We start from the raw sequence: 16,067 nt of genomic DNA on the forward strand, positions 1-16,067 counted from the left end.
GAGGATCTGCCTGGTCCCAGAGCAACTCCTTAACCTCTTCCTCCCTAGTGCGTGATTTGTACATTCCATCAAAACGGCAGAATAGTTTTCTTTGATTTTATTGGACAACGTATTCTTGAATTGTTTCCAACTGTGTTTCTCAAAACATACTGCAGAACACGTTCTCATGGTCCACAAAGAATGATATGGTCACATTGTGCTGGTTCCTCCTTGTTTCCAGCTGCTAAAGCACATTAAAAGACAGCTAAAAAATGAACTCAGTTTTTCCTTCTCCATGTGAGCAACTGCTGCAGTGGAGTGTTATGAGACTGTGAATGGAACTGTGAAGAGCCTGTCTGACTGTACATTGAAATGTCTCAAGAGCTAAGAGCTGTCTCTGCTTGATTATCCGGAAAGGCCTAACACAGTGTGGGCATTTCTATAAATAAATAATAATTGATAACAATAATAACAATGCTTGTGGACTTTTATTAAAGCTGATAATGAATCAATACAACATCAAATCACAATAGCCAATGATGATTCCAACCTTAGTTTATGTGTAGCCAGAGTGCTGAAAAATTCTACTAGAAGAGGTTTTTCTTTTTTTAAAAGAAATATTTTTTCATATGGGCAAAGAGGGCAATATCACAACACATTAATGTTAAGAATTGTCAAATCATGGAATTAGTAAGGAATGTAAAAAATTAGCAATATACTGTATACAGATCTGCACATCCATTAACACTCACAGATAATCACGAGACAGATTTTACCACCCTTACTTATATTACCTTACTCTGTGATTAGACCCAAGGAATCTGGGGCTTTGCTTGAAGCAAGGTAATATTCAACATGAATAAAGGTGGCAAAATCTGGCTCTGATCATTCAAAATCTGTAATGATGCAGCTCACATTTTTCTCTTTGAAAGCACAACTCCCATAGGAAAATGAAAATGTTTGGGATAAGAAAAGTCCTGTACTTTTCTGATGACCAGTTCCGTTATTTGAATTTGGAACACCCCCGCCCCACACACACACACACCACCACCACAGCCACACACACACACAAAGAATACCCTGAAGAGGAAATTTGTTATTTTAAACAGTACCACAACATGTTTTTACTTTCTTATTGGTATTTCTATACTTATAAACAAGAAAAAACACACGTTAGTGCCAGCTCCTGCCTGGCTTTTATACAAATGAATGGTGTAGGGATGGGACTCATACATCCTCTATAGGAAAGACCAGGGGAAACGGCAGACTCTGTGCTCAAATGAGTGCAGGTAAATGTTCCATCATTATTCCTCCTTGGTTCCTTCCTCCAGTGGTTTAATAGTGGATATATATTTATATTACCTTAGTACTCAAAGGTGAATCATAGAATGTTAATTCCTACTTGATTTACAACATACTACATGGGTGGCCATGTTGCATGACCATGTTTGCCCCCCTTATTTGCTTTTCATACACTTGTCTGCAAGCAGTTTTGATCATGTAAACATTCTTTGTAAGGGAATTTTGGACCCAAAATTAAAATTCATTTAATCATAAACTGGAAATCATATTGTGATGAAACAAATAACTTTGAATAGAATAAAAACAAAATAAAACAAGTGGGTTATTGCAATTTTAAGGTCAAATATTTCATGAGCTGCCAGGACCAGCACAGGATATTCTATAGCGTTGACAAGAAAACATTTTTAAGGACCAATACCTCATGAACTCAAATGGAGGTGTATATATAAAGGTACCGATAGACTTTGTTAATTTGTAACACAAACAGACTATCACAGTGTGACATGGTATAAAGGTTTATTTTGGGGTGATATACATAAAAAATCTTTGGTTAAACTAATCTTGAGCAAATTGATTAACATGTATATATGCACACATCCAGTATAAAGCAACAGAGAGTCCTGTGGCACCTTTAAGACTAACAGATGTATTGGAGCATAAGCTTTCGTGGGTGAATGCCCACTTCGTCGGATGCATGGCAAGGTCTTAAAGGTGCCACAGGACTCTCTGTTGCTTTTACAGATCCAGACTAACACGGCTACCCCTCTGATACTTGACATCCAGTATAGTTCCCCTGCTGAACCAGAGTGAACCCTTATTGACATGTGTGGTCCAAATAAAATATTTTGCTTATTGAATCCTTTTTTATTCTGAACACTTTTCATGGGACTATTGCCTTTGTGAATCTAGGTGCTAGGACTAGAAGTGTCTACCTTTAAAATGAGCACTACATTACAGTTCCTTTATTGCATGAACTCTGAGTAAGTTGTATGAGCCAAAGAACCAATTTTCAAGAATCCAGTTAAAATATATATTTTCCACCGGCACTATACTCATAGTTTTGATTTTTTCCAATCACTTGTTTCTACTTCTTTTTTCTATTACCTGCTTATACACAGTATGGAGGATTGCATATGGTTTTCAAGTGTCTTTTTAAAAGGCAAAATCTTGGCTATGTTTAAGCCAATGACAAAACTGTCATTGACTCCAAAGGGGCCAGGATGTCACCCCACCTATTTATATATAATCAGGTATCAATATGGTAGGCCAGAGAGTATTTGATTTCCATTTCAGATATAGCCAGTCTAACTCTGATGAAGTCATTTAACTTTATGGAAATATATGGTCCTGTAAAGTTATACTGTGTAATTATTTTTGGTTGTGTCTGCCTGAGCAGTAAACTATTATTAATAATATAAAGCAAAAAGAAGAGTATAAATTACATGGTCTAACAGTCAATAATAGGTATTTGACCAGTGAGGAGGGACATGATAAAGTAGTGGCTGAACAAGATCACCTTTTAAATGAGTTGATGTCCCTTCAGGACCAATTAAATATCTGTCACCGGGAGGGAGAAGCAATATTGAGCTTGTCCTCCCATTGCCCTTTCATCTGCTTTATTTGGGAGGGACAACTGAACCTTTGAAAGTATACCCCTACCTTATTAAAACTGAAGAATGTGGTGCAGTAGCAACTGGGGAATGCATTCTAGTCACCATCACTTCCACTGTGCCTATTAAATTTGATGATGTGCAAATGTTTATAAAGGAATTGAGTCCCCTTCCCATGCATAATTGGGATAAATTTACTAAATGGATGATTACAGGCTCAGATTTGGGGGAGATTGCCCAATTAAGAAATGAAGATTGGGGTATTATGCTCCCTCATGCTACTGGACCCTTATTGTCAAGTATGATTGGATTTACTGGATCCACTAATGAGGCGTCTAGTAGATTAGCACATTTATTATATGAGAAAACATCTGTGAATTTAGAATGGACTATGTTATGGCCTTTTAAAGAGGAATCTCTCGGTGATTTTTCTGAATGGGTATATCAATGAGGAACTTTAAGAAATATTCAGACTAATACGTGGGAAAGCATTTGGTTATGGTCCTTGAAACATGCCCAGAGGATTTTAAGGATTACATTCAGCAATATACCCCTACTCTCAATAAACAATAAACTAACTGACAGGCTCAATAGGGCTCACTTTAAAATACCTAAAGTGATACTATCATTGTTGTGGAGGCTAAATTATTCAAAGTGGAAGCAGGAAAAACATGCAACTAATTGGAGGGGTAGGGGGTGTGGCTACAGGAGTAAGGGAACATATAAAGGGCAAGAAGAAAGGCGTTTAAGAGGTCAAGGAAGTATGAATTGAAGGGAAAATTCTATTGTTTGGGGAAATTATGGGAATATACTCCGGGATTATAAAAAAAAATGAAAAATTAGAGAACAAAAATTGCCTGATGGATTATCCTGGATAAATCCCTGAAAAGAGAAGTAGGAAAAAGAGTTTTTAGAATGCCTGGGTGATAGAATGAAAAAGGAGAGTTGTAAGGTGGGCTCAAGTGTTACTCATTCCAAGAAGAAATATTATGCTCGGGGGGTGGGAATGAAGGGATGGGGTGTCAATGGCCCTAACCCAGCGTGTCTGTACTGTGTAAATTAGGAACAGACCCTTGGGAATGACCCACTGTCTCAATGACAATAGTGGGGGCCTGTAAAGAAATGTTAGCAGACAGTGGGGCTGCAATTACAATCACAGGATGTATTAAAGAAGGGAACAAAAGGGGAAATATTCAAGGGGTCACTGGACACCCAGTTTCTGTAATTGCATCTAATGTCACAATCTTTGGTCATACAATCAAAGAAGAAGGGGAGATGGTGGTAAACAGTCCAGAAGAAATTTGGGGACTTAACATGCTAAGGAGCATGGTCTCATTGTAGACTTAACTAATGGTCTCCTATGGCCAATTCAGGCAGGAGATGGGGGATATATTGCCATGGGAGCTGTGACAGGAACTGTTAAAAGTTTAGTTTAGCTAAAGTCCTCCCTTAGCCGATTTAATGGGTTAAAGAGATGGTCCTAATATTCCTGGCTCTGTGGGCTAGGGACAAATTGGACAGTGGAACCATAGATACTGACATTTTACTGGAAGGTGTGTGTGTGCGTGGGGGGGATTTCTCCTCTACAACCACAGCATCTAGTACCCAGGGAGGCAATTGCACCCACTTTGGAAGCAGTTTAGAAACTTCAGAGGGGTAGCTGTGTTAGTCTGGATCTGTAAAAAGCAACAAAGAGTCCTATGGCACCTTATAGACTAACAGACGTATTGGAGCATAAGCTTTCTTGGGTGAATACCCACTTCATCAGACGCATGTCGCATGGTGCCACAGGACTCTTTGTTACTTTTTACAGTTAGAAACTGTAATTCTCCAGCATGGCCTGTTACGAAACCAAATGGTCATTTTCAATTGACCATTGATTATTGTAAAGTAAATGATTTAGCTAACCCTATGGCCCTAGAGGTAGCAGCTTATCCAAAGATGATTTCTACATTCTCTCTAGAAATGAAATGGTTTTTCATACTAGATGTTAGCAACAAATTTTGGAGCTTGCTGCTTGCCAGGGAATGCCAATATAGAATTGCTTTCACATGGGTGGGGGTCCAGTGGGTATGGACAGTCCTGCCCCAATGATACAAGGACAGCTCTGCTGTCTTCCATACACATATGAGAATGGTGTTAGAGAAATATAGCAAGCCCAATTTGTCCACATCTTTCATGAAATGTGGCGCCCAGAACTGGACACAATACTCCAGTTGAGACCTAATCAGCATAGAGTAGAGTGGAAGAATTACATCTCGTGTCTTGCTTATAACACTCCTGCTAATACATCCCAGAATTATGTTTGCTTTTTTGTAATAGTGTTACACTTTCACTTATATTTTTCTTGTGATCCACTATTGACTCCCAGATCCCTTTCCGCAGTACTCCTTCCTAGGCAGTCATTTCCATTTTGTATGTGTGCAACTGATTGCTCCTTCCTAAGTCGAGTACTTTGCATTTCTCCTTATTGAATTTCATCCTATTTACTTCAGTTTGTCCAGATAATTTAGAATTTTAATCCTATCCAGCAAAGCACTTGCAACCTATCCCAGCTTGGTATCATCTGCAAATTTTATAAGTGTACTCTCTATACCATTATCTAAATCATTGATGAAAATATTGAACAGAACTGGACCCAGAACCGATCCCTGCGGGATCCCAGTTTAATGGTGAACCACTGATAACTACTCTCTGGGAATGGTTTCAGAGTGGTAGCCGTGTTAGTCTGTATCAACAAAAACAATGAGGAGTCCTTGTGGCACCTTAGAGACTAACAAATTTATCTGGGCATAAGTTTTCATGGGCTAAAACGCACTTCATCAGATGCATGGAATGGAAAATACAGAGGCAGGTATAAATGCACAGCACATGAAAACATGGGAGTTGCCTTACCAAGTGGGAGGTCAGTGCTAATGAGACAATTCAATTAAGGTGGAAGTGGGCTATTCTCAACAGTTGACAAGAAGGGAGGAAAATCACTTTGTAGTGCTAATGAATTCAGTGTAATCAAGGCGCCCTGTCATGATGTGCAGTCTATATGGTTTTGTAAAAACATGATAATAAGTGAATATAATGTAACTGGAATAGTTTTATAAAAACATGATAAGTGAATATAATGTAACTGGAATATGCTTCATGCAAAAGGTCTCTTGTAAGGTATCATTACAAAGTTTATAATCTACTGAGTGTGATCATCCTATTTGTATAAATGTACCACTCTTGTATCTAAAACTAGAAATATAAAATATAACTCTGAGGGCCTATTGTAATTATGCAAAGTGTGGGCCATTAATGGTGGTTTGGAATCTTGATGACTCCCATTAACCAGGACTTTTGTCTGCAGATGGCTGTGTTTTACCTATGAGTCTGCCTGTATATGTGTGTGCTGGCAAGTGGGTAATGAAGTCTTGCAGTGACATGTGATCATGTCACCTGAACTGGATTCCATCTTTAAGTCTGTTATTGAGTGTCCAGGGAGATTGTCCTACTGGTTTTTGAATGTTATAATTATTGATGTCAGATTTGTGTCCATTTATTCTTTTGCAAAGAGACTGTCCGGTTTGGCCAGTGTACATGGCAGGGGACATTGCTGGCACATGATGGCATAGATCACATTGGGAGATGTGCAGGTGAACAAGCCCCTGATGGTGTGGCTGACTGTTACTTATCACCTTATTATCTTCTAGGTGTCTGGAAATTGATTGCTTAATTATTTGTTCCATTATCTTTCCAGTTACTGAAGTTAAGATGACTGGTCTGTAATTCCCCTGGTTGTCCTTATTTCCCTTTTTATAGATTGGCACTGTATTTGGGGAATGGGACACTCACCAACCTACATGTATTAATCAGCCAGGGGATTGTGAATTGGTTTCAGCATTAGGTATCGATAAACACTTCAGTTATTTGGGAGAAGGTAAAATATACTTCCATGTTAGAGAACCTCTAATTTTCGAACTGAAACTCAAAATATTACTGTTGTGGGCACTGTGGTGACAGGTACTTGTTGCATCAACCAAAGTATCCAAGAAATTCAAGTAGGAGACCAAAAATAAATGGTATCCATCATTATATTAAAGGATCAGGAAATTTCAGGAACATCTTGAAGGGGATTTTCTAACCAAGTCCTATCTTAGTTGAAAAACCAGACATATATTACACAACTTAATGCAAAATTAGAACATCAAGTAGGGAATATTAAGGTAAAAATGAATATTTTTGATGGAAAAATTGCAAAACAAGTTGAAATTATCAAAAATGTTATCCAGCATAGTTGGTGAGACTTGGTTTTGCAATGTTCACCTACCACAAATAGAGTTTTGAATGTAATGCTACATCTTATAGTTGTATTATGTATTATACAAATTGTTTGTGTATTAATTATGTTTTTAATGTGTTGTTGGACCAAAATAATGTATTTTAGACTGTGAAGTATTCAAGAGAAGATGAAAATCAAAATGAACTTGTTAAATTAGGTAAGCACATTGTAAACAGGACCTGAAATGAAGAATAACCCTAAGGAATATCCTCCCTTGAGGGCTGGCGAACCAAGGACAGGTAAGATCCCTAAAGGACAGGGGCAACCTAAGACAGGCCCATTGGGAAAGGAAAGAAAAGGAGTGGAATGTAGGCTGCGCTAATAGTATAGTGCCAGTATAATGAGTGCAGCCTAAGGGCTGTCTATCAAGGTGCCTCTTGTGTGACCTTTGTGGATCTGCACATGTGCAGAATGGACTCCGGGCCTGAGGATTGCAGGTCTCAGAGTCTTGTTATGGTTATGATTCATGTGAAGGGCACTAGTCTTGCTCTGCTGAGCAATAGTCCTTACTCTGTCCAGCAACAGTTCCTGATTTGTTAATTTGTTTACCTATCAATAATTCCCTCATCGTCAGTATTTATTGGTCAATTGTTAATACATATACTGTTACCAGTTCTTTGGAGAAAGTTATCTGCTGGTCAGGTCACCCCACTACATCTCTGCTTAAAGCAACATTCTGACGGCCGTATTACTGACTTCTATCCAGACAGACCATGAGGGTAACAAGTAGAACCTGAGGGGATTACTACCACCCAGAGGAAGGATAGGATGGTAGCTAGATGGATAACCTCCCATCAATGCCACCTCAGATGGTCTTCCATTTCACCTCTCAGTCCCTAGTGCTGTTTCCCTGAGCTCCTTACTACCCCATATCTCTATCATCTGGTCTATCTCTAGATTTACAACGAGAGCCTTCCTCTGATCCCTGTGACTATTTCACCTCCCTTGGCCTCTTGCCAGACTCCCTACACCAGGGCAAATCTGGGGCTTATTCTCCCACTAGACTTCCTCCTTCTTCCTGACCAACTCCCTTTGCATCTAGAGAGTGACTGCAGGCCCCTTCCCTGTAAGCCTCCTTCTGGTATCACTTCCTGGGCTTCATCAGCAGTTAGGATTTATCAATCCCTGCCTTCCCTCCAGGTGCAGCATATAAGGTTAATTGGCCCTTTCTGGCCCACACTAACCCACTTAGGGCTTGTGTGGAGAGAACACCCCAACACACCCATTTTTCTGTTCCTTTACTTCCACACTATCTCTCAAAGCCCCAGAGTCCTTTCTGCTCCAGTAAGCCTCTGAGAGTTTTCCCTATTCTGATCCCAAGGATGTTACTTCTCTCTGATTCTTACTGTTATCTCTGATCCTGTTTCTCTTTGTCTCCAAACAAACAGTTTCCAACATGTCTGATGACAGCACATTAGTTAGATTAGATATAATACTGAAGAATATAGGTTCTTATACAATAATGAGGGCCATATAAGTCTCTGTGTACTGTAGGTAAACTGAGATGCTTTTGAGATGTGGCTTTCTCTGATACACTCTGGATGGCTGCTCTGTTCAAATCTCATGAGATTAGCTTGTCCTGGTGAGAAGCCACAATAATATAGCTCCTCACCGTTAATTCAAGCTGAGGCTTCAAATTCATGACACTTGAAGATAACATCCTTCCTAGCAGAGATGGCCAGACCTGCTGAGACCCAAAGAGGGATTTCAGAAAGGCCTGTTGGGGCTCAGGAAGGAAGAGGAAGTAAATATCTAAACATTTTCAAATTGCAGTTATGTCCACCCTTAGGTCCCCTAACACTTGCTTTCCAATTTGACTTCTTTATCCAAATAGATTACGTAGGGTTTTAGTTAGACAAATAAAATAAAACAGCAAAAGAAACAAACAAAAGTGCCTCAAAGGAACATCAGGTGTAAATACGGATCATTTTAATTATTTATTTAAATGCATAGACATTACACATTAGTTCAAAATAATCTATATTTCTTTATGTTTTCATAACATCAAGAATTGAAACAGGAATATTAATTGATATCTCAGTTGTAACATATATATATCATCATATAATATGGAAAAAATATGTTCAATAATTCACTGCAACACCTGTGTCAAATGAACTTTCTTCTATGACAAACATTTTGAAGAAAGAAAGAAAGAATCCTAAAAGTGTGTGAGAAACAAGAAATTTCATTGCATAAATACTTAAAACATTTTGGGGTTGATTTTCAATAGTAAGAACCAAATCTTCTGTTGTATGTATGAATGCCAAAACCGTCTATTCTGTTATGGTATGGTATGGAATGGTATGGTATGGAAGAAAATGAAGAGAAAAGCAAATATACAAGCATTTAGTAATTATAGACTATCTGAAATCAGTTTACTTATTAAATGAATCCCAGCACTCAAGCACCTCTTCAATGAAACAATAAGACCCTGCATGAAACAAAGAGATTTACTTCTTTAGAGCAATCCCATATTGCCACTAACTCCCTGTGAGGAGGGTATTACCTTCAACTTTGTACATAAATAGTTTCTGCCTTGTGTGATGATGTGCTGAAGCTCTAGTGAGTTTGTAGGAAGATTTTTATCAGGATGAACAGCATAGAAGGTTGCACTATATTGTTATGAGTTAAACATGGGGAAACCCGTTTTCCACCTTGATTTTGTCATTTTGCAGAAGACAAGAAAATAATTTTGAATTCAAAATGTTTTATTCCTGTTGTCTCTGTAGTGCTTCTCAAAAGAGAACTCTGCACAGTAATGCTGTTTAGCACGTTGGAAGTGGGTGGCTCCTAAACCAGGAGTTTAAACCCATTCCATTAATCAGTCTGAATCAAGTATTGCAATCCATAACAATATAACTAGGAAGTACTTCCTGTTTGCCAGACAATAACCATATCCTGAGCCAAACTCAGTAACCAAAGATTGAGCAGAAAGAAGGCCTGGAAATTATGTTTAATAATAAACTAAAATGTCATAAATTAATCAGAAGTATTCTTTTTCCTCTAGAAGAAATGAGAAGTTGAGGGGATCATGTTCATTGTATGCATAACGATGGTGAATTCTGAGGGAAGCTCTGAAACCCAATGTATGGATTCACATACTTTCTGGTTATCAGAACCAGTGCATAGTTAAAAGCCAGGATGCAGGAATTTACATACTTCACAGTTACAGAAAACCACCAATAAAAATGGCAAGTCATTTGTGAGTTGCCCTCAGGTTGGCTGAATGAAATCAACAGTAACTGAGGGAAACTTTACTCACAAGACTCAAGGCTTTACAAAATGTCTTATTACTATGTGGATAAGGCCCCTGTCAGTAATGATTTCAAATAGCCTATGAACACATTTTAATGATCCCAAATCTCCTCCCAGGGGAATAACCTACTTCAGAAACTCTAAGGTTCACTTTGCTCAAATGGCCCTGTGAAGCCATACATCCCCCTTCCTAAGGATCAGTTCATTCCCCACTTAATTCCAAGGGAAATGAATTAGGCCTCAACTGAAGTCAATGGGAATTTTGCCACTGATTTCAATAGGTCCAGAATCAGACACTTAGTTAGGTAAGAGAAGATAAGGAAGAAAACTAGATGTCAATGGAGTTGTAACTGAAAGTAGAATTAGACTTCCCATGTACATAACTCTCTTAGCAACACTGGGAGTTAAGCACAGGAATCTGGAAGAAAGTAAGCTCCACAGCTAAAGAAAAGACAGCAATTCCTGATTCTGGACCTATCGAAATCAGTGGCAAAATTAGGGTGACCAGATGAGAGATGTGAAATATCAGGACGCAGGGTGGGGGAGGGTGTCGATGGAGAAAAAAAAAAACAGCTGGCGGCAGAGGAAAAAATAAAAACAATCAAACAAACAAACAAAACAAACCAAGAGCTGCCAGAGCATAGGAAAAATTGGGGGGGCTGAGCTCCCACCAGCAGCTCCCCGCCCCCCCTGCACTAGCTCGCCTTTGCTCCGCCTCCACCTCCCCTGAGCTGGGTGCCGCATTCTGCTCCTCCCTCCTCCCTCTAGCGCTTGCGCTGCCATACCGCTGATTAGCGCAAGCCTGGGAGGGAAGGGTGAGGAGGAGGAATGCCGCGTGCTTGGGGAAGAGGTGGGGCCAGGGCGGGTATGTGGGGAGGGATCCAATGGGGCAGTGAGGCGGCGGGACTGGGGGCGGGGCAAGAGCGGGTATGTGGGGAGGGATCCAATGGGGGAGGGAGGGGACGGAGTCGGGGCGGGGCTGGGGCAGAGTTGAGGTGGGGGGGCACGAGCCCCCTCTGCCTGTGCGCCGGGGGGCAAAATATCGGGACAATTCGCGTCCCGAAGGAACATCGGTTGGGACGCGGGACAAACAAGTAAATATTGGGACAGTCCCGATAAAATCGGGACATCTGGTCACCCTAGGCAAAATTCCCATTGACTTCAATTGAGGCCTAATCCCTTTCCCTGGGAATTCAGTGGGAAGTGAACTGATCCTTAGGAAAGGGGATGTATGGCTTCACAGGGCCATTTGAGCAAAGTGAACCTTAGAGTTTCTGAAGTAGGTTATTCCCCTGGGAGGAGATTTGGGATCATTGAAATGTGTTCATAGGCAATTTGAAATTATTACTGACGGGGCCTTATCCACCTCCCAATCTTCACAGAGGACACTTATTGACAATAATGAGAAAGTTCTTTAAGTGCAAAGTGTAATGAGGATAGGCTTTTTTGTTTTGTTTTTTAGAATAGTCTAAATTTTTACTCTTTGATGCATGTAAGGCTCTTATTTAAACCAACAGGAACCATGTACTTGCTTCCAAAAGCAGAATTTGGCCAATAACTCATTGGCCTACCCACAGATGCTGTGCTCCATTGAAAATGGCTCACAAGCACTAGAACATGTATTGTAACAACAGAAATAAAACTTGTCTTCTGCAAAAATGTCTCCAGCACCAGAATATATAGTTTAGCACCAAAAAGGCAGCCTTTACTAGCCATTTGCTCAGTAACGGTAACAGTGAGTCAAAAATATCACAGGCAGTTATTATAACATGAAGGGCTGCACTGGGTTCTTAATGGCATTGCTGCATCCTTTTAGCTTTTTACTCCTATAACTCTTATAAGTGTCTCTTATTTTAAATCACAGTTATTCTTCATCCCTATTTTATTCTTTGTACAGTTTTATAAATATCTGTTTTATATTTAAAGTTGAACAAAAAATATTGTATCCAAAAGGAATATTTTTCCAATGGCCAGTCTACCGTTATAAAAGCACACTGCTATTCTGCTCTGTAGGAAAAAGAGTGCAGGTTTGTAAACCTGTGAAATGGGTGGAATAGTCCCATGGTATTTGGTTTTTTGGGGGGTTTCTCTTTTCTCAGCATAGCCCTGTAATGGTGAGGGAATATTATATGACACCTTTGGTCTTCAGCACAGTACTTGTATTCCAACAGCATTTTGTGTCAGGTAATCAATCAAGCAGCACTGACACGGGCTATCAAGGTAGATATAGGCTGGCATTGTAATTATTCAACTCAAGGGAAAGCTGATGAGAGAAATTGCAGGGATTCAAATAGATAATGCACTTTTATAAAAAATTGAAGGGTAAACTGCATTTGGTTAGTCAAATGTCCAGTTAGCTGTAACCTTCCCTGTTAAATGAAATATGTTAAACTAAATGCTTGCTGCTGGTTTTCTCAGAAGCTGCTCTTATGAAATAGCTTATATCCAGATTATTTCCTGCTGCTGTAAATTACAGTGTGATTATGACAGATATAATTATCCGTAGCACCATTACTGTGTTTTGAAAAAAAATCTGCACCCCTGTTTGATAGTAGCAAAGTTTCCTATTACTTATATCTACAGAAAACAGAATATTCCAAATGATCAGCTTATTATTACCAAGTTAAAAAAAGTTACAGATACAATAACATATATACCCGTTATAATACTTTCAGCTGAATTACACAATTATAAATTAATTTACAATTTCTAGTTCTGTTTGGAAAGTGTACCACACAATGTACAAGTTGCAAGTTACAAAGTGCATAGTTATTAAACATTAACCCTAATCCTTAGGCTCTGCAGTTTAGAACTTCAGTTAACATAGTCTCTGCCTGTTATTTTTTATAATTTTTTGCAAATGTAAGGAAATGTAAAATTTTATCTCTTACCCCTTCATCCTCCAAAAAACATCTGTCATGTGGAACAAAAATGCATTTTGCCTCTATATTCCTTAGTCAAAAACTCCCATTGGGTTACAGAACATGGCCTATATACCACTTAAAACGGAACCTTTCAAATAGAGCCTTAAGTGCTGCACAGAGCTTGTGTTTTCCCTCTGCAAAGGGGTGAATTTCACCCAGTTGGACTATTTGACCAAGTGAGGACTGCAGGACCTCAAGCCCATTGTTAACAGTAAGGAAAACCTGTAACATTTAAATTGTTACTAAAATAAAAGTTACAGAAACATCACATGTGGTTTTGTTTTTAAGTTCTCATGCCTAGTGGCATTATATACTTCTCTAATTATTGTCATGTTAGACAAAGGAATGTCATCCAGAGAGATACTTGAAGAGCTACAGTACAATAAATGACTTTCTCTGAGTTAGTGTCAAATCATAGATATCTGAAGTGTGATAATTCCATTTGCCATGTACTACTACAGCACTCATTCAGTCCATATAATTGATCTCTTTGGCAATAGGGTTGACTACATGTAAATTATTCCCATATCTGTAATTTTAGTAAAGTTATCGTGTACTCTGGTGGCAGACTTTCTTAAACAGCCTTGGGAAGACGACATCTTTGCTTTAAAATAAAATGTATATATATATGATTCTGGTGAAGCACATGAACTTCCAAAGCTTATGAAATTCAAAGCTCCCAACATATCTGTGCCAGGCAGAGTGGAAATGTGGGAAATTGTAAACAACTAATCACTTGTATTCCCTGTTCATCATGAGCAAAATTCTGCCTTGTGATATGAAGGAACAACTCTCAGTCACTTCAATGACACTTGCACACATGTATCTGAGGGCAGAATTTGGACCCTGGTCTGTTATGGATACCATTCAGGACAAGCTATCTATACATATATACAGTGTTCTAGTTTCAGCTGTAGTCCCTTTCTCCATAAATTTTCTACTTAGCTCCCACAAGAAGTTTGCTTTTTGGGGGGAGAATAAATATATTTTTCTTCGCTGGTTTATAAAGATACTTCAGGAAATAGCTTCACCATATTGTTTAAAGGACTCTGTCAACTGTTTTACAGATTCTGTTTTTTTGTTGCACACTGTTAAAAAATCCCCCCCCCCTTTTTTTAAATAAAAGTTCCCTTTTCACTTTCTACTTTTTATTTGGGATACCCTTTAGTCAAAATTGTGCAACACTTAGGCCTGATTGGAAGTTTTACCTGTAGCACTATTTCAGCTAGGGGATGTGATTTTTTTTTTTTACTAACATATTTAACAGGTAAAAGCCCTAGTATGGATCCAGTTATACTTGAATAAAGGTGTCTTATGCCAATATAGTTATTCCCCTTCCCATATGGAATAGTTATACTGGTAAAGAGTGCCTTTATACCAATATAACTGCATCCACATTAATGGGGTTCTACAATGTTAACTATACAGTATAGTTAAAGTGATACAACTTTCTAGATTAGACAAAGCTTTAGTCTGGTTGGTGAACACTTGCAGTTCCATCATATTTCTTAGTGGTACAAAGGCCAGCATGGCTCCCTATTCTTTACTTCTCTATCTCCACACAGGCATCATTGATGATAGCAGCAGCCATGTGTGGAACTCTTGAAATACCTTAAGTTAATCACTGTTGTGCATGGGGGAGCTAACATAAGGCTGAATACTGGAGTTCCTCCTGCACATATGTTTACTCTTGCTCAGAGTCCCATTGACTAGGCAGGAGTAAGCATAAGTGCAAATGGGAGTAGCCATTTGCGAGATGAGGACAATGTAGGTGGGGAAGGGGGGGGAATTTTTTTTGTACATTTGTACATTTTTCATTTTTAAAGCACTGATGTAGTTGCCAGTGGCTATTATCTATCTATATCTATAATTTCAAAGGGAAGGGTCACATTTTAGACTTAAGTTGACAGTGCCCCTTTAAATTTTCTTTTAATATCAAACAGAACATATTCTTTAGGAAGTTACACTTTCTTAAGATGATATAAGATTATCCTTCTCTACATGATCATGGCCTGAAATGGAGAATTATAGTTATAAATTCCAAAGAGTTAAAAATGAATCTATACTGTACTCTGAAAGATAAATATGCAAAAGGATATAAAAAGAAAACAAGGGTATTATTACTATATATATATATATATAATATGTGCAAAATTCAATATACAAGCTTTTGTTACTCAGCCATATTATTTAAAAATAATGTAAACTTCTGTTAACTTATTTAAACCAATATAAGTAGTTTGATGTTATTCCTGGAAAACAAAGATTGTCAGTACAAGCAGCTCCATAACTAGGAGGGCAAGCGGAACACGGGACTCCTACTTTATACGGTGCTTCTCCAATCCAGTTGCCCCTGAAAATATAAAGTAATACACCTTTTTAGTAACTTAAGAAAACATATCTCTTAATAAGTGCAAACTAAGTTTGGGTGATGTATTGCCTATCATGTATTTATAAAATATTTTCATATTGCATTGGTGACAGACACTATTTTCGGAATGACTTTTGCAACTTTGCTCTCTAGAAAGAGAAAGCAACCAGAGGGCTCTTGTTAATAAGACATTAGTGTCACAGTGTTGTTGCAAAGTTTTAAAACTTTCATTGATTGCATATTTGTAATGTTTATTTTCAAGATGGGAGTGGGTCTTTTGAGGCTCTTGTTACAGGGTTTAGCTG

At 38.6% G+C, this 16,067-nt stretch overlaps 1 protein-coding gene across 1 annotated transcript in view; it reads right to left on the reverse strand.

Annotated features, from left to right (window-relative positions):
• Nucleotides 1–15,545: 15,545 nt before the first annotated feature.
• PI15 (peptidase inhibitor 15) overlaps nucleotides 15,546–16,067 on the reverse strand; it is a 30,226-nt gene continuing 29,704 nt past the window's right edge. Inside the window, exon 6 of the mRNA XM_054019679.1 lies at nucleotides 15,546–15,744. Coding sequence (XP_053875654.1) covers nucleotides 15,609–15,744 — 136 coding nt within the window. The 3' untranslated portion in view covers nucleotides 15,546–15,608. The remainder of the gene's footprint in view (nucleotides 15,745–16,067) is intronic.

Source organism: Malaclemys terrapin, chromosome 2 (genome assembly GCF_027887155.1).
Source record: "Malaclemys terrapin pileata isolate rMalTer1 chromosome 2, rMalTer1.hap1, whole genome shotgun sequence".
NCBI lineage: Eukaryota > Metazoa > Chordata > Testudines > Emydidae > Malaclemys > Malaclemys terrapin.